At 41.6% G+C, this 22,880-nt stretch overlaps 1 protein-coding gene across 1 annotated transcript in view; it reads left to right on the top strand.

Moving 5' to 3' along the window:
• Positions 1–22,880, top strand: part of cdh23 (cadherin-related 23) — a 185,371-nt gene that overhangs the window by 11,320 nt on the left and 151,171 nt on the right. Inside the window, 2 exon segments of the mRNA XM_034152488.1 lie at positions 5,356–5,449; positions 20,067–20,141. Coding sequence (XP_034008379.1) covers positions 5,365–5,449; positions 20,067–20,141 — 160 coding nt within the window. The 5' untranslated portion in view covers positions 5,356–5,364.

Raw genomic sequence — 22,880 nt, 5'->3', positions numbered from 1 at the left:
TCGTCATCTTGGACCCACACTTAACATGACAACACAATAAATACATGGCCCACAGTAGACGTGTATGTGTTGTGTTGACATTTTACATCAGGACACAGGAGACATAATTATCTGCCAAAGCGTAGCAAAAAGAAAAACAGTTTGAAACGAATACAGGATAGATATATAATTGGACAAGCCAGGATCTGTGGTTAATATAAAAAGGAAGAGACACAAGTCAATGTAGATGAGAACAAGAAGAGGAAAGGGAAAGACATAGATGACTAAAAAGAGTGAAAAAACAATGGAAACGGACAGGAAAAGGCAAGCTTGGGGAGAGATGGAGACTATAAGATGTTGTTACGGGTGAGCAGAAGATGAGCAGTGACTCAGACAGAGTGAAGGGGGGGGGGGTGAAAGTGAGGGATTGATAGATGGTGACAGAAGAGCCAATGGAGTAGGACAGTGCTGCAGTCCACCGCTCATCGAGAGACACATCCCTGCTTAGCCCTGTCCTCTGCACTTGAATTGTCCCATGCATAAGTGACTCATTGGAACTTTACGTTTAGCTGGTACTCAGCTCAATGTACAGCTGTGCTCTAATGACCAACTCACATCCACCCATACTATCATTTAATAGACCTCTGTTTCGTACAAGATGCCTTTCCATCACCATCTCTTAATAGCACAGTCTATTATCTGAATGTAAGATTCTGAACCTGCTGTCACTCCAAAATGAATTAACAGGTCTTTTTATTTATGAACTAACACTAGACAGTAGTTTCTGAAGTATAACATGCTCACATTTAAAGTGTGTCTTTAATCATATGTTTGACTTTTCTTCCTGGAGTATATGGCAAATGTGTTTCTAATGTAGAAAGTATTTTATCAACAGATTGGTTTAATTCTTGAGTGAGAAAGCCAGGGACACGTCCAGTACTCCTGGGGGGCAGAGCATGCCTTGATTACCAACCGCCATGTTCCCACTCTACTTCCATTCAATTGTTACTGAAGTGATTGCAGTGGTAGGCTCCTGTATGGTTAAATAATAGCCACCTAAAACATGTATGTAGAGAAGAAACTTATTACCATACCATTTTATTTTAATTTTAGGTGGTAAACCATAACAATAGCACAATTAGTAATATGTTCATTTTGAAGAGAAACAACAACTTGACATACCAGACATTTAGAGGCTCTGTTCGCCCAAGTCACAAAGAACTTGTACCATTTTACTATGCAGATAATTTGATTCGCTGAGATTCTGAATTACAATATCTGCAGCAGTGATTTCTGCCACCATACAACACAAATTGAGCTAAACGTAACGTTGTTTGCGGTGCTCTTAATATTGAGAAATTACAGTAAAAGGTTATTCTGCAGTCTCCTTTTTAAACAGTGTCCTTCTGTTTCTATCCTGGATAATCCAAGAAACCTCTGTAGAGATGTCCATTTAACCTTCAAAACAAAATACATTTCCAAAAACAACAGCTGAACTACAGCAATGTGCAGTCCTGGAAAAATAGTTGCGGGCAATTTTCTAGTCATCAAGCGTCCAAAATACATTTCAGCAAGATCTATATCTTATCTGCAGAGGATATCTCAAATGTGGGCAAAACTGAATGTATGTGCATGGTAAAATACCCAGGGGTAAGTTAGAAAATCACTGTTATTTCGGTGAACTGACCGTTACAGTTAGATCAAATGTTTTCTCTCCCAATAGACAACTGTCAGCAGTTTTAAAATAAATGTTGTGGTCTGCAGGTGTGCAGAATGACAAATACTTATCAAAAGAGAGACCATAGATCACAATGAGTGAACCTGAGAGAACCCAATTTATATACATTACAGTTTATTCGTGTCAACAAAAAAGTCATAGAATGTTTACCGCATTCATTCTGTAGTTTATTATAAAAATCCTTTAAGTTTGAAATGAGCATCCTTCGCAAATGATTCCACAGGAAGCTGTGAAAGTAGTCCAGAGTCATCCACACATCCAGGTTACATACAGTCAAAAGAAAGTGACCACCTGCCTCTCTAGAATAGTACAGTGCATGTGTAACTTTGTGGGGGGGCTTCCTTTGTGAGAATGTTTAATATCGAATTCTCCTTCATCCTGGTGACCGGAGAGTCAGATGCTGCTGTAGGAGAACTGCTTTTATTTTTCACGGTTGCCTCAACTCTCTGGAACCCAAGGCGTCTGTCCTCACCAGTATTCATCACTCATCTTCACCTATTCGTTGTCTCAGAAATGTCCTTTAGCATTATGAGGATGCTTTAGGTGTGTGAGGGAAGATGTAGTTGAGAGGGAGAGAGATATTGGTTGTGTGCAGACTGCGTGGGGCCTCACCTCGCGGAGGGTGCCTCATCTTGCGGAGGGAGCCTCAACTGAGCCTCAAGTGAGCCGCAAATGTGGCGCACCTATGCGTTTATGCGGCGCAATTAGTGTGGCGCTCGCGAAACAGAGGGCCTCATCATCTAACTTTGCGTGGGGCCTAGTTGGCGAGAGACGGCCCTGGTTGTGTGGCAGGTTCAGATATTGTCACCAATATCAATTTGAGGCATCAGATTGTACCAGATATGAATGGTTTTGATGTTGTTTTCTTTCAGTGTGTAGGGATTTATATTTCAAAATAAAATCAGTAGAGCATGGCCTGATTCTATTTAGAAAAGCAATTAAGATCATCAACTTTTGTTTTCATCCAACAAAGGGGATCTATGGGGGAAAAAAGGAGATTCAAAGAGCTTTTTTATCTTCTCTCTACAATATATTTTTTCTGTGGGGAGAGCTTTAAAATGGGCTTTATTGATTGTCCTCATCCAGACTGATCAAGCCTAACCGAGCATCAACGAGGAACACTGAGATTTCGCAATTAGGTCTTGTCGCTTTCTTTGTCGTAGTCATTGGGGTTGATTCACTTTTGTCGGTGTGTTCAGCTTTTTAAATGCTCCAGGGCTTCCAAGTCATGCTTCCCTCTGGTGTGTTGTTTATAACAAACGGTAAGAAATTATAGGATAGGTAAATACATAATTTTTTTGTCCTGGAAAAGATACAATGTTAAGAAATGTCATATTTTTAAGCTGTTGTCGTCAGCTTTCTGTCCGAGCTTCCTACTGAACCAAGATAATTCTCTAGTCTAGAGGACCACGACTGTATTGGAGAGGACAATTAGGGAGGAAAGGGTGTGGGAGGGGAGACAAGGTCTTCTGGGGTTGGCAAGAGAAGTGAATGCAAGTACATAAGCAAAGACTGAAGGGAAAAGGAAATAAGGAAAGAATGAAATATAAAAAGGGCATGCAGGTTGCATTGTTAGAAAGTAAACTGCAATAATGCTGAGGAAGCAGGAATCCAAATGAAAATAAATGTGCCTATTCAAAATGACACACATGCACAGGTAATAAAAGCACACTCACACATATAAATATGTTTACATACAATAAGCAATGGCAGCCTATTTACCTTGCGTCTCTTTCTCACTCACCTGTACATTTTTAGCTACTTTGTCTGAATTGAATCCACCACTCTAAACGGCACAGCAAGCAGCAACACAAAGCAGCGTGTGTATTGTATTTTATTGCATTTCGAACTGGTTAATGTTTTTATTTAGCCATCGGATTCCTGAAGGACTAAAAGCTCCCCTAGGGTTTGGGGAGTGGCAAATTTAGAAAGATAACCCTTCACAATTAAATCGTCATTCGGTGAGTTTGCCGACCAGTGAGGCCTTGCAGGGACAAGTGATGACGGTGTAAAGAGAGGGAACAAATGACAGGGACGGGACAGACAGGAATTAAGGGTAATGGTGAGGGCTTAAATATTGCCTTAGCATTAACATTAGCAGAGGATTTCTAAATTCATTCATGTTCTGGTTTATTGTTTGGAGTTGTGTTACATTTTGACCTTTCAAGCCTTTTCTTTTTGTTATTGCACAAGACATTTTTCTGTTGATTATGCCCCTATGTCCGCGTCCTACTGTCTGTCAAATGGTCTATAATGTGATATTTAAAAATAAAGTAAAATAAAAAAACCTTGAGGGAATTTCTTTAGATTTTGCATCCATTTGGGTCATAAATGAACTGATTCGAGTTTGGTGTTTGCAGGTCAAGGTAACTGACCTCACAGATATGTTTTGGCCTTTATCCAATACTTCATATGCTAATTATGAGAACATTTCTAATAAATAGAGTAACATGAAAAGGTCTACGGGCACCTTTTTCTGTGAAATCATGAAGAGATTGTGAACATATTTCACATTTGGTCGGATACTGAATTGGTGACACTCAAATTGGGTGCACACGTAGCAACTGTGGTGATTGTAAAGATCTTCTGTGTTCCCGGATCTAAGATATGTTTGAAACATCAGCGCTCTAAAATCCAAAAATCAGCTTTATTGGACATAAGTAAAGAATTGTACTTTGAGTTATCATTGGGTCTTTATTGGTCTTTATTTAATTAGACCATAAGGTACTTCTATGGACCAGGTTATTGTCATTGCACCATGTGACAAAGCTGATCATATGGATGATTACAACTTTCCAAAAATACACTTAAAGGATACCTTACCGATTTTCAACCACCTCTTTTTCTCTCACTTGCACTAATGAGAGAGGGGGGGCGCCATTCTGCTTTGTACAATACCCACACTGCAATGACACAGAGCTGGTTGAAAATTGGCAAAATATCCCCTTTAATTAAGTATTCTCTTCATGTAGCCAGTTGTTATGTGAGTGAAAGTATGTGTACTTTAAAACAGGAGTGCTGTGGCGGTGAATTGCCTTCATCAACACCTAGTAGACACTGTGGGTGTTTCTCAATGTCGAGGACGCGTCCTTGGTAGGACATGTCCCTCCGAGTCAGGTCCTTCAGAAGCGAGGCAAGAATCCTTCCTAGTCTCGGAAAACGAAGAATGGTGGAACAGACTAACAGGTGTGCAGGTGTGCGTCATTTCCGAGGCCCCGCCTTAAATGGAGCGCAAAGCATTGTGGGGATTTTAAGACCGCGGAGGATACACATGTGCAGCCTCTAAATTTTCCGCAACAAAGGACGCCGGCCTCGGTAGAATTCCAAGCATCCTGGACATTGGAACAGTCCTTCGGTGGGACTCGATGACGTAGCATCCTTGAAATAGTGGCTCTGGAGCAGCCTTCCTCGACATTGAGAAACACCCACAGCACCTGTTGAAGCATGGCGTGCAGCAAATCCTTTTTCTGTCTCCTAATTACACTGATCACCTCTCCCACTCACTTCCATGGTACCTTCATCTAACATTAAGGAGCAGATATGTCTTTAAACATCATGAGGCTGGAATGAAAAGGCTATGTGGATAATCAGCCAACCATATAATTGTGACGCGACTGTATTCTGTGTTTGTGTTGCAGGTGCAGGTGATGTCGTGGAGTGTGGGTTTAGGCGGCAGGATGACAATTCCCAAGCTCCTCCTTCCCTTCCTCATTCTTCACTCTTTCTGTGAAGGTGGGTTCTTTTGAATTATGTTCAAATCCACAATAACTGTTATTTATTCCATGACCATAATTTCCTTTTATGGTGAATACTTTTTAATGAAATGTACGCTAGTGTAGCTTCTTTGCGACAAACATTTGACAAAAGGTTTTACTATTTTTTTCAAAATACTCCACTGTGTGAATTTATTTATGCAGGATGTTTCAAGTCAGCTAACCTTTCCCGAATTGAGGTTTAAGAATATCACTGTACCATCCACATCAAATAAATCTACCTCTGTTAGTCAAATACAGGCTTTTAAATCAGTATAATCTTAAACGTGTCTCTATCAATGACTTGGTAAAATACAAAAACTGCCATAAAGAAAAGTGAACATTTGAAAGCCCACTTCCTTCTCTGTTGTTCATTATTAACTGCCTGAAAGGATTTTCTGTCGCTTACCTTCTACACATGATGTATTCCCTTACTTCTTTCTCAACTTGTACATGAACTATTTTATTCTTTCACATGTTATCACTGTCATTACTTCACTCTTTCCTCCCACCACCCCACCCTCCTGTCTGTCTTGCATAATGTCTTGAATTATTGTTCAGCCTTAGAACTACTTTGAAATATTTGCCTCCTTGCTGTGTGTGTTACTGTGAGGGATAGAGAGATACACAGATATAAAGAGAGAGCTTCTATGTAGTGGAAAGTCACGATAACTGTCTCTCAGTGACGGGCAGGAGACGCCTCCAATCACACACAGCGCTGTAGCAGCGGGGAAAGTTATTAAGTGCATGCCACAACCACTTTCCATCAAGCACAATGAGTTTATCAAGTCCTCCAGCCCCTCGCCTCTCACTCTAACCTCTTACCTTGTGTTTGCTCTCGATGTTATTGCGTTCTTCCTCTCTGCTCTTTCAGCCTCCCTCTCTCTTCCTTTCTCTAACTATCCCATTAGCACACTGACCCTGCACTTCACTGATCAACCAAATTGGATTGATGATCATTACTGTGATTTTCTTTTTGGTTGTAATTTATCTGCATACCATTATCCCAGCCCGACGCTGTGCAGTAATTAAAGGACAGGTATGTACGGGGGCTTGTCAATCAATCAATCAATCAATCAATCAATCAATCAATGTTTATTTATATAGCCCAATATCACAAATGTTACATTTGTCTCAGTGGACTTCATAGTTTGTACAGAATATCGGTATGACAATACGACACCCTCTGTCCTTAGACCCTCACATCGTACAAGGAAAAACCCACAGTTTAAAGGGAAAAATGGGAGAAGCCTCAGGGAGAGCAACAGAGGAGGGATCCCTCTCCCAGGACGGACAGACGTGCAATAGATGCCGTGTGTAAATCGAAGAGATAATACATTTTACAGCATAGGTAGACCAAATGTTTGGAAATGCATGTGTCTATAATAAGAAGATGAATCCACGAGGATGTCAACAATCCTGTGGGAGCCATCAGGGAAGTAGTATGATGAGAGTCAGGCAGGACCACAGTAGGCGCGTTCACACCAAGTACTTTTCCCACAATAGTTCATGAGAACTCTTTTAATTCTGATGAACTAAAGCAGATCGCGTTCACACCAAAATGAGTTCCTGGGGGTGGATTAGGCAAATGAACCGCTGACGTCACTTCTTCTTCTTCTGCTTTGGGTTTACTGGCAGGCCGCAAACAACTTCACGGCGAGTACAGTAGGTAGCGGTATGCACCTTAAAGTTGCAATCCGCCAAAAAACCGAGAGAAAAAGAAGAAGAAAAAGCTCCCGCGTATACTGCCGCACCCACCTGCTGTATATGAGGCGTCTGTTTACCTTCCGACCTCAGACATGAGCTTCGTCTGAGTTATTTAAGCAAACACAAATACAGATCGTCGACCAGTCAAATGCAATAGCAATGCTGATTCGGAAGCGAAGGCGGTTAAGAAGGATTGACAAAAGGATTGGGCGACGACATGCACGCGCTACGCTACGTGTGAAATGAATAAACTGTGCCAGGTGTGTCGTATGCACACTAAATAGGCTCAGCAGCTAACACACCTTTATTATATATCCTCCTGAGAGCAACTGCATCCGTCTGCCATGAACCCTACAGAAACCTACGTGTTAGTTTTGGCCCATAGTGGCCTCCATTTTTGTCGTGTAAAATGGGGGAAATAAAAAGTTAGCAAATCCCCATGTCATGTTCATAAAAACATTTAGTTTTCGGTCAAATAATTATTACACTGCTCTGAAACTCACTACACTAACTCCTAAGATGTTCCCTTACTATAATTAATTACAAATATTGAACTCACAACACTGGTAATAACAAACTTAAGCATTTATCTTTCTATAAATAAATAGTGCTTGTGTTGGACGCCATTTTGAAATACAATGAAATTATCTTTTTGAAAGCCACAATAAATAAAGCTTCGCCAGTTTATAACCAATGAAACATGATGGTATCAGAATAATCACTTACATGTGATGTATAGGATGCTACATAGGTCACTGTAAAGATAAAGTGTCAGAGGAGAAATAAGCAAGCTTAGTTACATGAAATGTAATGAAAAATATAAGATACAGGCTCTGTTTAATCGCCATGTAGGTTCTCTTTTATTGCACACTCAAGACAATATCAATAACAGCATCACGCTGTCCCAGGTGTGTCGTATGCATGTAAATAGAAGTTAACATTTTCAATATCAAATAAAGTGTCAGTAGTATCAAAACATATATATAATAACAATAGGTAGGCTCAGCAGCAGACACACCTTAGTGCAAAGTGAAGTGTCTGTATTAATAACAGTGGCATATAATCACAATAATACAAAATTAACTGTCCCAGGTGTAGGCAATTTGGGGTGAAGTGTCTTGCCCAGGGACACAACGACATACTGACTGCAGTGGGGTTTGAACCTGTGCTCCCCTGATCCGAACACCAACGCACCAGATCACTGCACCACACGCCTCCCAACAAGTCATTGTACAGTTTATCAACAACGACAAGTTTTTCTTAATTTTTTTATTGAAGGCCTGTTGGATTTAATCAGCTCGCTTAGCACTGACAGAAGCCCAGCCTGAAAGGTATTTTGTTGCTCCACCTGGCTCGCCGACACCTCCACGTGGCACGCTGCCGAGTCAGCATGGCGCGGCATCACCATGAGCAGCTGGTCGTCTGATTCCTGGGCCTTGTGTGAATGCAGCAGCCGTTCGTCGTGCATCTCCTTGGCACGCAGGTCCTCATTCTCCTTGCTGACCATGGCACGGCGGTCCATCGCCATGATGGTGTCAAGGAAGCTGTCATCCCGTGCCCGCTTTCCTAAGGAGAAATAAGCAAGATACAAGATCAGTTTAATCGCCTAGTAGGTTGTCAACAGAGACAACATTGGACATGGTGCAGGCAGGGACAGTGTACAAAATGCAGGTGTAAAGTAGAAGATAAGATAGGATCAAATAATATCAAATAAAAAATAAATATCAAAGTGCCCTTATTTATTGTTTTGTGCTTAATGTATGCTTGAACTTTGTTTTATAGGGATTAGTGGACATCAGTTAGATGCGTAACATTCTTTCAAGGCCAGAGTAGTTACAGTGTAAGTGGATTGACATCTAACATAACATGGCTGAGTACAATTATAACGATCAATAAAAAAAAGGACAAATAAATTGAATTTCAATTACATTTTTACTTAAATGTGCAAAATATTAGAACATCAGTCTTTGTGGCATGCAGGTAATCAACTGTTTAAGCTTTTACCATTAACATGTAGAATGAATGTTGCAAATGACTCTATAGAGTAAATGAAATTATAGCAACTACAATGTATTGTTAGAGGTAGCATTATGTCCAGCTAGCATGCTAACTGCTAACGTTATATTATCGTTTTATCCCGGAGGGGAAAGCTAACTAGTTTCCAATCCAGAGAGAAACACCTCGCCTGAAACACACGATTAGTGCCATGAGTTAGTGAAGCAAATTACAGAACATTGCACACTTATTCACAAGTCAAAACGTTTTTATAGCGGCTGAGAATAGCTAGCGAGCTAGCTAGATGTTCCGGCCTGCTCGGTTCCGGCCTGCTAACAGTGTTACCCAATTCAACCTAGCATTGCTAACTCGATCTACCGAGCAAATAAAAGTACATCTGAGACCAGTATTGTGCAGATTAAAACAATGCATTGCATGTCGTTTATTTTACCTTCCAGGCATGACTGCGCTGTGGACGGTTTTCCAGGTCGTTTTCAGTCTGAAAACGGCGTAAAAATGGTTCTGATTAACTAATTTAGTTCCTGGGGCTTTTTGGTGTGAACGCAAATATATCGTAGTTCTGATTAACTATTGTGGGAAAAGTACTCCGGTGTGAACGCACTAAGTGATAGTTTCAGCCACGACTCGAAGTCCAGAACTCAAATCAAGGACTCAGGACTAAGGATCCAGGACTCAGGACTAAAGATCCAGGACTCAGGATCCAGGACTCTGGATCCAGGACTCAGGATGCAGGTTCCAGGACACATGATTCAGGATCCAGGACACAGGACCGCAGCAACAGGATGAGCCACGACTCAGGATCCCGGCGTAGATAGACACCAAAAAGAAATTTGGGGGAAGCTGGGTTATTCGGAACATGAGAGTACACAGGTACAGACAGACAGAAGGAAGAAGTAAGGTGTCCCCCGACAGTCTAAGCCTATAGCAGCATAACTAACGTGTCTACGTACATGGACTCCGTTAGGATAGGTTGAGGGAAAGGGGTAGCAAGTAAGAAGTAAGGAATATAGATGGAGAGGCACAACGTGTCTACGTACATGCACTCCCTTAGGATAGGGTGAGGGAAAAGAGTAGGAACTAAGATATATGCGCCACATCTATACCATGAGCGCCAGTGACGTGCGGTGAGGTTCATGGCTGGTGAGGCACTGACTCTTTCAGAGTCAGATTTACAAATATTATAGCCTATTTTGACCTTAATCGAAATATTCTGTTATTTTCAAAAGCTTTTTTAGTCTGATGCTATGATTAATTTTAAACAGACCGATCAACAAAAGGATACCCAAAATCTAAATATTGGATTGTTCTTTCTAAGTAAGATCCCATTTTCATTACAGTTGTGGTCTTACCTTGACTTGAAGATGAATATAAGTCCATGCTATCCTTCTGGACAACAATCTCTATTACTGTTTTGTAAAAGTCCTCCGTATCTTCCTGTAGTTTCAAAAGTCGAGTTTGTTGTTTGCGGTAGAATAACAGTAGCAACAAGAACCTGTGGGCTCACGTGCGCCCCCTTCAGTGCGGCAGAGGTTATGGCTGCCTCCCCTGGTGCATTTTCATTGCCGTTGAGAGCAGCGAGCCTAAATATCATATATACGTGAAATAAGTTATTTAGAGACTATGGATGGCGAGGATAAATGTAATAAAGGGATCTACAAACATTACATTGGTGACCTACAGTGAGATGGGAACAGGCATGCGCTTAGGGCCCGCTTTCCAGACAGTTTCTGTGGGGTGACGCATTCTGAGGTGAGGCAGATCTCATCTGTGCCTCACCTCACCCCACAGTAAATGGCTTGAGCGCACTCACAAAATAAGTGGCCGCGCTAAATTAGTGCCCGCGCTCCAGCAAGTTACTGTGGGCTTACGAGAGGCAGTGCTCGTGCCTGCCTCACTTCTCATAGCTCCCGTAGCGGAGCTCGGCCAATTTGCTGATTTTGACTATAAAATGCGATTGGAATCATACAGAAATCACATTTACACAAGATCAGTGGAGACATTTTATTATTATTATTATTTAGTTTTTCTTTAATTGTTTTTCCGTTACATTGGAGTATGACAGGTGAGGCTCTGCCTCCCCTGCCTCCACTGACTGCACGTCGCTGATGAGCGCATTGCTCCTAAAAAGTTTTTTTTTGGCACTGACACCAATCAACAGTTGTGCGTCGACTCGGCAGGGATCAAGGCATATTTTACAATAACGGACCGACAGTCGTGCATATAGGCTATAATGTCCGAATAGAGAATCTACCTACACCTGAAGAATGCTTATTGTACTTTTATCCATGTTGAGAGTGAATGACACACAGCACAGGCACAATCTGTCAGCAGGGTGCACTGACGCTGATAGTGGATCAATAAGTAGATGGACTGCGCGTGGTGCTGAAATAGCCAACATGCGGTTTGTGGTTTGAAAAAAATAACACCAGCTCACTAAATCATTCAAACGTAATGTTTAATTATATGTGAACAGTAACAAAGTTCAGTCAAAACATTGACAACTAAATCGGAGAAGCCGCTTGATCATGGAGGGCGAGGGGTGGTGGTGCATATGCTGCCACCCCAGTTGGCAGCTTTGTTTTGAAAGAAAAATGTTGGCTCATCGGACATTTATGAGAGAAAATCCCTAATATAATGTCAGAGTGCAAGTGAATGCAGCACAAGACGCGAGCCTTGTAACCCGTCCCCCGGCCCTGGTGCGAGCATGGAAATGTGATTTGTCATTTGAACGGGACGGCGCAAAATGAGAAGCATTCGGTCTACAATGACAGAGAAGAGACTGTCAAGTTTGGCTGTACTCAGCATTGATTCAAAACGCACTAACGCTTTGGATCTTAATAAGCTTGTGAGCAGTGGCCATCTGTAGAATCTGGAGAATCACAGAACGGCACCGCAGCGGCACCGCAGCGAGGCTCCCCCCCCCCCGTTGACAGTTCACTAGCACCCCCCCCCCCAAACATTTGAACGTGTCACATGTTTTAACAATCAATTACTTAAATAAGCCTTTGATTATGTTCCGGCCCGCCATCGAGTGGCTCAGAAAAATATTGGCCCAAGGCCAAACTTACTTGCCAATCCCTGGTCTACACACACAACCAAATTACATACCATCAGTAAGGAAAAAGAGGACTCTTAAAAACGGATAGGCTGTCTCCCGCCCGAACACAAACTGGAAGCTGATTCCACAAAAGTGGAGCTTGATAAGAAAAGGCTCTGGCTCCCATTGTACTTATAGAGACTCTAGGAACAACCAACAACCGTGCATTCTTGGAACGCAATGCCCTAGTTGGACAGTAGGGTATAATGAGTTCTTTAGGTAAGATGGCGCCTGCCCATTAAGGGCTTTGTAGGCGAGAAGAAGAATTTTAAATTCTATCCTGTGTTCTATAGGGAGCCAGTGTAAGGCAGCCAAAACTGGAGTAATGTGGTCCCTTTTCCGAACTCTGGTTAGTGCTGCAGCATTTTTGAATTAGCTGAAGCGACTTAACTGACTTTTTGGCACACCCTGATAATAAAGAGTTACAATAATCCAGCCTTGAAGTAACAAATGCATGGACTAGTTTCTCTGCATCGTTTTGAGGAAAGATATGCCTGATTTTTGCAATGTTACGTAGATGAAAGAAGGCGGTCATTGAAATTGATTTTATGTGGGCGTTAAAGGATAAATCCTGATCAAATATAACACCAAGATTCCTTACAGTCTCACTGGAGGCCAAATTAATGTCATCCATAGTTAATATATCTTTAGATAGTTTGTTTCGTAGAGTCTTTGGGCCGAGTACAATAACTTCAGTTTTGGCCGTGTTTAACATCAAATAATTTAAGGTCATCCACGTGTTTAAGTCCTTCAGGCAGTCTTGAATTTTATTTAGATGATTGGATTCATCAGGCTTGATGGATACATATAGTTGAGTATCATCCGCATAACAATGGAAATGTACAGAATGATTCCTTATAATATTGCCTAACGGAAGCATATATAATGTGAACAAAATAGGTCCAAGCACTGAGCCCTGTGGCACTCCATGGCTCACTTTGGTTTGCATGGGAGATTCATCGTTGACACATACAAACTGAGAGCGTTCAGATAGATAGGACCTAAACCAGCCTAAAGCAGTTCCCTTTATGCCAACTAAGTGCTCTAGTCTTTGCAATAGGATATCATGGTCGATAGTATCAAATGCAGCACTGAGATCGAGCAAAACAAGAATAGAGACAAGTCCTTTGTCTGAGGCTATGAGAAGGTCATTTGTGACTTTAACCAGAGCTGTCTCTGTGCTATGATGTGTTCTAAAGCCAGACTGAAAATCTTCAAATAAATCATTGTTTTTTAAGTAATCACACAACTGTTTTGCGACTGCTTTTTCAAGAATCTTTTAGAAGAACGGAAGATTAGAAAAAGGTCTATAATTGGCTAAAACCTCTGGATCGAGGTTGTGCTTTTTAAGAAGAGGTTTTATCACTGCTACTTTAAATGATTGTGGAACATACAGTAGCCTGATAATAAAGACATATTCATAATATTTAATAAAGAAGTGTTAATTAATGGAAAAACTTCCTTTAACAGCTCAGTTGGAATTGGGTCTAAGATACACGTTGATGGTTTAGAAGAGAGAATCATTGAATTCAATTGTTCAAGGTTTATGGCTGAAAAGCATTCTAATTTACTATCTAGTGTAATATTAGAACTTATGTTTCCGGGAGCTGTTGATAACACTATACTGGTCAAAGGCAAGAGGTCATTATTTATTTTGTATAAGTTTCCTGCCTTACATGCAGACATGCTATCGAGTTAAGTATTGATGGAATCTCTTCCTTAAATTTGGCTATAGCACTAACTGATAGGTTTCTGCTGCAGGAGCTTTTGACTAATGGTTTGTAGTCAGAACAAGGTCGAGAGTGTGATTATAACAGTGGGTTGGTTTATTTACACTCTGACGGAAACCAATATAATCTAATATAGAGTTAAATGCAACAGTAAGGCTATTTTTATCGTCGTCAAAATGAATATTAAAGTCACCTACGATAATTACTTTATCTGTTTTAAGTACCAAAGTTGATAAAAACTCAGAGAATTCTGATAACAATTCTGAATAAGGACCTGGTGCACGGTACACTGTAACAAATAACATTGGCTGCAAAGTTTTCCAGGTTGGATGCGTAAGACTAAAAACAAGGCTTTCAAAGGAGGTATAATTTAATTTTGGTTTAATATTGATAAGTAAACTTGAGTCAAAGATTGGTGCAACTCCACCTCCTCGGCCTGTGCCTCGAGCAATATGAGTATTGATATGGCTGGGTGGAGTGGCCTCATTTATGCTGACATATTCATGTCTCAACCAAGTTTCAGTGAGACAGGATATATCAATATTATAATCTGATATTAAATCATTTACCAATATTGCTTTAGATGCTAGAGATCTTATGTTTAAGAGTCCACATTTAATCTTCCTGTTTTGTTGCACTGTAGTAGTTGTTACATTTACTTTTATTAGGTTATTATGTATGACACCTCTATTAGGTTTTACTTTAAATTGTCCTTGGGCAGACACACACACCGTTAATATTGGGTATTTTATTGGAGAGAGCGCAGAGAAGCGTGTAAGACTGCGACTCCGCCTCCTGGTCTCAGCTCCAGTTTGTCATGGATTAAGTCCACAAAGCTCTGAAATGTTTGCCGAAATGAGATCTGCACCTTCCAGAGTAGGATGAAGGCCTTCCTCTTAATCAGACCAGGGTTGCGGTCGAATAGTCCATTTAGCTTAGGAACCTTCCTAACGGAGTGAAATGACCCGGAAGTCCCTCAGTGGCAGCCATGATAAGTGCCGTTCGAATTCTCTAAATGAAAGGAAAGGAGGTTTCAAACTTCCTTTATAACCTCCTTTAGCGTAGGAACCACTGGACCTCCCTAACCGAAAGGAGAGGAGAAAATGCTGCCCCACAATGCCTTGCGGCCGCGGCATTTGCCGTCACACAACAGTCGGCCGTTCACGGAAACAACCGATTATGAACGAGAAATGATATCATTAAAGTTACGGTGCTTATTAAGCATTTTAAAACGTATGTGGTAAGTTGCCAAAGTGCTTTGTTTTGAACGTTCATCAGTATTATAATCAAAAAGAGAAATATGAACGTTAGTTTTTACTGAAATGATCAAATAAAGTCAACATTTCACAGTCTTTACTGAGCTGTGTGGGGTTTGTTCAACTTTTAAAAGATGTTTGAATGGTGATATACACAGTGATAGATGTTAAGGACTAACGTTTATAATAAATACATTTGTATTGCTTTTAAGATCTTTTCATAGTTCATACAATCATACGTATTGGGATCATTTGTATTAATGTGGACCGGAGGGAGAGGGTGACGAGCATAAGTTTCACTTTCCTTTTTTATTTCAATTCCAACTTTGGTCATGAAGAATATGTTTCTCTGTTGTCCCCGTTCATAAATCATAAAACAACAGCATCAGAGCACGGTGCAGAGTTTACAGTAGTCCCTCGTTCTTATTCAACATCCCTGTTGTAGTCCGCTGTATAGAAAACTGTAGTTTCCATAATTTCCCCACAGCAGCAGGCGCACATTTATGACCTCCGCTGGCGCATCATAAACACGTCGGATAGTGAAAATGCAGTTGGATTCTCTAAAGTACTGCAGTCTCTTCTCCTAAATCCTTTTGAATTCTCCTATCCACTATCCCTTAACCCCATGACGTTTCACTCAGAGGTCAAGGAATAGACGATAGGGTTAGAATTTAGGAGCTGATTTTTGGACTATTCGACCGCAACCCAGGTTTTCCCCAGAAGGCTGTCCAATTATTTACGAAGCCCACATCGTTTGCTGGGCACCACCAAGACAACCAGTGCTGAAATGATGACATACGGCTATACATGTCGTCATTGATCAGATTGGGGAGGGGACCAGAGAAAATTACGGTGTCCGACATTGTTTTAGCATATCTACACACAGACGCCACATTAACTTTGGTGCATTCTGATTGGCGTAAACGAACATCATTACCACCGACGTGAATAACAATCCTACTGTATTTACGTTTATTCTTAGCCAGCAGTTTAAGATGCGCCTCAACGTCGCCCGCTCTGGCCCCCGGAATGCATGTGACTGTGGAGGCTTCGGTCTCTAAATTCACGTATCTCAGAATAGAGCTACCAATAACCAGAGTTGGCTTCTCAGTGGGTGTCTCGCTGAGTGGGGAAAATCTGTTAGATACGTGAACGGGTTGGTGGGGACCTGCGGGTCTTGCGTTATGCCCCTTCTGAACAGTCTGCTCGGGAGTTGCCGGGGGACGGCTAGTAAGAGCTACCTCTTGCCGGTCCGCACCGACTAACATGGGCTTTACTGTAGCTGAGTTACTTTCTAAAATGCGGAGCCGGGCTTCTATGGTTATGATTCCCGCCTCCAACCTAGCAACTGTACTACATTTAACACATGTATCGGTACCAGTAAAGGAGGTAGGGAAGTAACCAAACATGAGACAGATAGAGCAGGAAATAGCACCCGAGGGTGGGGAAAGAGCCATGGCTAGCTATCAAGCTAAAGTAGCTACCGTTAGCAAACCCAAAAGGAGTGTAATCAACTGTGGAGTTACTGTCGCTAAGAGAAGGAGAGTTGTGAGTGCTTAAGCTGTAGTAACGTGTGATTACAACGTCAGGTAGCTGCCGTGATCAAGAATTATAAAACGATCGATTAAGTTAAGATAATATCAGCAGCAGAACAGACACACAGGATAGCCCGGAGATGACAACAACAACCGGAAGTGACAACACGCTTACCGCAATAGTGAGGGTCCGTGTAGGAACACTTGTATACAGCGATCCTATCAAGCGCTCTCACTTCAAACAGACTGGCCTCCCCTTCTCTGGCTTCAGTGTCTCTGTGGTCTGCCGCTTGTAACCCCTCCCTCCCCACCACCCCCAATTCAGTGAAGCGCGCTCCATGTTCTTGGCACCCACTAACAGCCACACTGGCAGGCCAGAGATAAGCATCTTCTTCCGCACAGACGGGCACATGACTGAAGGAAAAGCTCCCACTTTCAAGGCAGTGATCCTATCAAGCGCTCTCACTTCAAACAGACTGGCCTCCCCTTCTCTGGCTTCAGTGTCTCTGTGGTCTGCCGCACAGCTCAGCTTATCAAAGACTGTCAGCTTTGTTCCCTGATCTTCCCAACAAAACAGCTTGTATCACACTGCCTCTGACACCACAGATCCATGTCCAACACGGCAGACTGTTACTCCTTCAACATCCTTCACAAATGTGCCGTTGTAATATTCTCTCATAAACATAGAAATCAATGCGAGTTCAATTCCATGTTGGCCTTAATATTCCATGTAAACACTTATTATGATTGAAAATACAATTTTTTTTAGGTTTTTCTTTTATTACAGCAGCTTTTTTCACAGATTTATGAAAAGCTTACTTGTTTTTACCATGGTGTCGAAGTGTTTTCCCTGCAGGCATGAATGACTATACCTACACACAGACTATGTAAACATTTTAATTCAAGTTAAAGCATCGACATAATAAGAAAACCTGACAGGAGTATAATGCTCTGAATGTAATTTTATGTTCTTTGCTTGCACAGGTTTATATCGGCTGCTAAGTGCCTTTGAAATTGGTGATCCGAAAATATATATATATTTATTTATTAGGTAGAAATAAGATTTGAATTTTACCAGCATATACCTACAAGGGGAGGGGGGGGGGGTTGTTTTTGTTGGTTTGTTGTTCAAGATCACATATACAGTATCTGTCCCTCTCCTGATTGATTGATGCACTGCAGAGGGAACATCTAACATAGAAACAGTCAAAAATACTGTATATACAACACTTAACAGGTGTTACCAACCAAAGATATTAGGGATGCTCCGATCGGGTATTTTGGGGGGCGATCGCCGGAATCAGTATCGGCCGATACCAATCGCCGATCCGATCGGGTGGGTGGGGGCTATGGGGATCTTCCATTTAAAGTGATGTTTAAAACTCAGTTAATGGGGCTCATTTTTATATTGCTTCAGTTTATAATCGTAACGGATCGAAAAGTTCAGATTAATTTTTCAATACATGATGCGCTTCCACAAACAACCAACATAATTATTACATTCAAATTAAGTACATTATTCAAGTTTACTTTGGATAATAACACGGGAGAAACGAGCGGAAGCGCTCTCTTTTCCTCTCTCCCCCTCTCTCTCTCTCCTGACAGCCTGTCAGTATCTGTCTCATGCAGCTCACTGATCCAGTAATGAGTGACCCGACAGTGAAGAATAAACATATTTATAACTAGTTTAGCTAGTTCCAGAGGTAGATAAAATAGCTAAGTGTGTTAGGTCTAACTCTTAGTGTGTGTTTTGCTCCGCTCACCGGTCCGTCACAGCGGGCGGAGCTGCAGTATTTCTGCTTCACACACACACGTTGCATACCGCTGTTTTACTGTCTTTTTCGGACACCTTAAAATACTGCCAGACCGGTGAAGCCATTTTGGCGAGCTTGTTTTGCCGCGCACAGAGAAAAGTGTCATGTATTTTACGTCATGTGATCGGCTCTCCTGATCGGCCTTTATAGAGAGCACCGATCGATCGGCCGAGAGTGAATATCGGCCGATAACGATCGGCGGTCGATCGATCGGAGCATCCCTAAAAAATATAAACTGGGTAAAAGACATATAGTATAGGGATCAAGAGAAACAGTTACAGTAAATGAACAGTTAATGACACCTGGTTACAGACTGGCTATTATAGGCTGCTGTACAAAACAATAACCCTGGGTGATTCAAGGAATGCTTTTAGCAAATGGTGAACTTGAAAATCTTCTGATAGCATGTAAGCATTTCCTCAACACCTACATGTATAATGGACAGGCAGCTCTACTTGATCCTATGAGCTTACTCTTTTTTTTTTTCTTTTTTCTTCACATTTAGTAAATGTTTGCCTCTGATTTAAGAGTAGTTTAGGATGAGTTTTATGTAGGATTTGCAGCAAAGAAAATCAGCTGCTTCTAAACCTAGAATTCAGACGGTTTCCTAAGAATACTCAGAGCCATGGAGCCCTTATGCAGTAAAATATCAGTAATACAGAGGTACACACACACTACAGTAGATACTGTACACACCAGCATGGACAGCTGACATAAGTTGCTTTAAAGAGTTGCCTGCGTTAACAAATGGCAAAAACCCCAATGGACCAGAGGAGAAATAAACCAAGGTCGGTATTCTTATCAAAAGAGTTAAGCTGCCAAACTTACATTAGCAACTCCTGATCAGAGGTGTGTAAATCCAAGATATAAATATGTTGATAGATATCGTTTCCTTAAAATGTTCCCATATGTCATGCACTGTCTGGCAGTTTGCCCCTGCCAATCGTACAGTTTTTTGCACTGAATACATTTGCTACAGCCTTCTGGTAGAGGGGGGGGGGGGCATGCTTTCCCTGGGAAGCAGTGTGGAAACTGTCTGTATGAAACAAAAGAACAAGGCTGTCTGCAGTGGCAGCAGCATCAGTGCATTTTACAGTTGAAGTGTTCATTGGAGTAGAGTTTTTTTCTCCTATACTTCCCAAAGATCACTTGACAAATGCTGCTAGAGTACACAGCTCTACTGTATCATATAACTCAAACTGCTGTTGCTGCTTCTGAGAATGTGAAAGAGCAAAACCAACATTTGTCAAAGCTCTCAGGATAGTAAGTAAGAGTAAGCTATCAGGCTATACTTTGAATCAATGTACATACATTTGACAAAGTAGAGATTATTTACATGAAAATGGAACTGTTTCACTTGAATATTATTATCAAAGCAATAACCTCAATTAATAGTCCTCGAACATAATTGTAATCACCATTCTTCCCTCTCTTTATCCCAGGCTCCAACCAGCCACCACGCTTCCTGAACTACTTCTTCTCGACCTACCTACTCATCTATGAAGATACACCAGTCGGTGAGTCTCTATGGAGTGCCAGCATGTTGTATTTGCTGTACCTACCTTGTGTTCAAGGAAGTAAAGTAAAGCTGTCTTTGTGGATTGCTTTGTTTACTGCACAGAAATGGTCTGTCCTTGTATCCCTCTTGAATATAAACTGAGAAAGTGAAAACAACAAGGAAAGAGAGAAGTCATAAAAAACACAGAGTGATGACACTGGATGTCCTCTGTCGGTGTGTGTGTGTGTGTGTGTGTGTGTGTGTGTGTGTGTGTGTGTGTGTGTGTGTGTGTGTGTGTGTGTGTGTGTGTGTGTGTGTGTGTGTGTGTGTGTGTGTGTGTGTGTGTGTGTGTGTGTGTGTGTGTGTGTGTGTGTGTGGTGTGTGTGTGTGTGTGTGTGTGTGTGTGTGTGTGTGTGTGTGTGTGTGTGTGTGTGTGTGTGTGTGTGTGTGTGTGTGTGTGTGTGTGTGTGTGTGTGTGTGTGTGTGTGTGTGTGTGTGTGTGTGTGTGTGTGTGTGTGTGTGTGTGTGTGTGTGTGTGTGTGTACAGCTGGAACAAAAGAAACCTGGGATGTTTTCGATCGTTCATTTACCGTTTTTGATGTCTTGATGCAAGAGTTTGTCATCTATGTCATCATAGAATTTGACATCTATTACTTTCATAAACTTGCTTATAGGTTATGTCGCACTGCTGTTGGGGTTACAATAGGAACACGGTTGTAATAGATTCCCCCTGGATCTATTATTCCCCCTTGGTATTTATTTATTTTTGTCATTTTTGTTGGTTGCTGTGATTGACAAGGCAATTTGAAGATGTCTGGCTTTTCATCATCTCTCAGGTTGTCAGTGGCTTGGAATTAAAATCCTTTATATTGGATTGATTTTTCTCGAAGTTTGTTTTTTATCACATGACCTTTTATACTCAGCCGGTCTGTCAGAACTGTGAGTCTGAGTCATGGAGTTTATCCCTGTCTACACCCTCAGAGTTGCTTGGCTGAGGCACAGACAACCTATTATGGCTTTTTTTTTTAAATGTTCCGGGTTCACAAAAGTTCAAATACACTGCCAAGCCTCCATCATTGACACTATCCCAGTCACAACCACCTTCAGCTTCACACCACCATCATCATCATCTTAGCTGTGTGTTTTGTACTGCAGCCAGAAGAGGTTACAGCATCCCAATGAGCCTTCATCATCGCCATGGCACCATTGCCCTCATAGTTGCCTAGTTTGACATTTTGTCCAACGGCACTAAACAGCCCCTGGCAGAAGGCCATCTCTTTATCTAGTCAGCTTGAGTTCCAACCATCAAATGACATGCATGTGTTGGTGGGTGGTGTTGCTAATTTCCCTAACCACTCTGTCCAGGTTGCCCTCTGGCTATTAATCTTTGTGTCCTCTCCTCAGGCAGCTGGGCTTCAGTCCAGAAATGCCTTCCACTAGCCCAGAGAGCTGTCAGTCATGTCCTTACTCAGCATCTGATGGCTTTTTCAGTGGTGCGATTATGAGGGTGGCTGAGTGATCGGACCGTAACAATTTGTCAAAATTATTGTTTATTAGCTCAGCAGATGTCCTCGTCTGGGAGGCTCTCCGATCCACAGAGACACCCGATCGAGCCACAATGTTTGCGTGTGTGTTCTGTGAGTAGAGGATGTGACATGATAGTGAATAGCTTTAGATTCTTTCCACCACAAACACCCACATGTTTCTTCACAAAAACTTCAAGATTACTTATCCTCCAGCATGCTGGATTAATAGAGTAGCCCGGCAGCAATTTCAATGCTGATACCGCTTTTACCCTTGATTCGAATAAACGGTAGATTGAAAATACATATTTTCTCATCTCAAGGTTCAGTGCAAGGATTGTGCAAAGAATAAAGAATTGTTCAATTGTGCTTTCAGGGCACAATGGGGGCGGTTTAATCATATTCAAAAATGACATGCTTTCCTCTATACTTCATTAGACCATTATGGTACCACAAATTTGATGAACATAAATGAGCACCTGCCAAACGGCATGACTCGAGAGCCCAGTGATCAGGTTTCCACAGCCACTCTGATTGGTCAGGATCAGTTACCGTGGAAGTTGTTTGGCTTAGTCTTGGCTATGATGTAACGGTGCAGGGTTCATGTGAGCAGGTTGTGTGAGATGACACCAAGAGCCAGTGTGTGTAAGAAGTAATTGACTGACACGTGCACAAAAGGATCATTCCCCTGGGTGATCTCAGTGTCATCCATTACATATTTCCTAATTAATTGTCTATGGAGAAGTTCAAGACTTTAATTGCTAAGGACGTGGGTGCAAATAAAACTTGGATAGCAGGGAAAGTTTGAGAAAAAATAAGGATTTTATTAAATTAGTTACAGTTAGTCAGTCTTTAGGATGGGTAACAAAAGCCTGACTTAATTAACAGATGACTTAAAAAAAACATTTTTAGTGCTCCTTTGACCAAGAGGTTCGTACTTCCTCTCACAACTGCATGATTTTATAATCATGTTGGCCAGCCCGGAGTCAAGTGCAGGGGAGAGAAGACATTTCTCGTATAAAAGAAAAGTAGCTTGGGTGAAGTATCTCCTGTTAACCCCCCAATGGTTTTCATGAGAATGGCACAGTCCAATTATCATGGCCCATATACTTCCGCGGGTGCTATTCATCAGCTTAGCTTTTCAGCAGGAAGGTGAGTTGAGCGGCATTCACGTGATTTTGTTTTGTTTTTCTTTGCTCACCGCAGGGTTGGGCATTGCGTTGAAAACAGTCAGT

Source organism: Trematomus bernacchii, unplaced genomic scaffold, assembly GCF_902827165.1.
Source record: "Trematomus bernacchii unplaced genomic scaffold, fTreBer1.1, whole genome shotgun sequence".
NCBI lineage: Eukaryota > Metazoa > Chordata > Actinopteri > Perciformes > Nototheniidae > Trematomus > Trematomus bernacchii.
The sequence above is the reverse complement of the archived record's forward strand: the minus strand, read 5'-3'. Positions and strand labels throughout refer to the sequence as shown.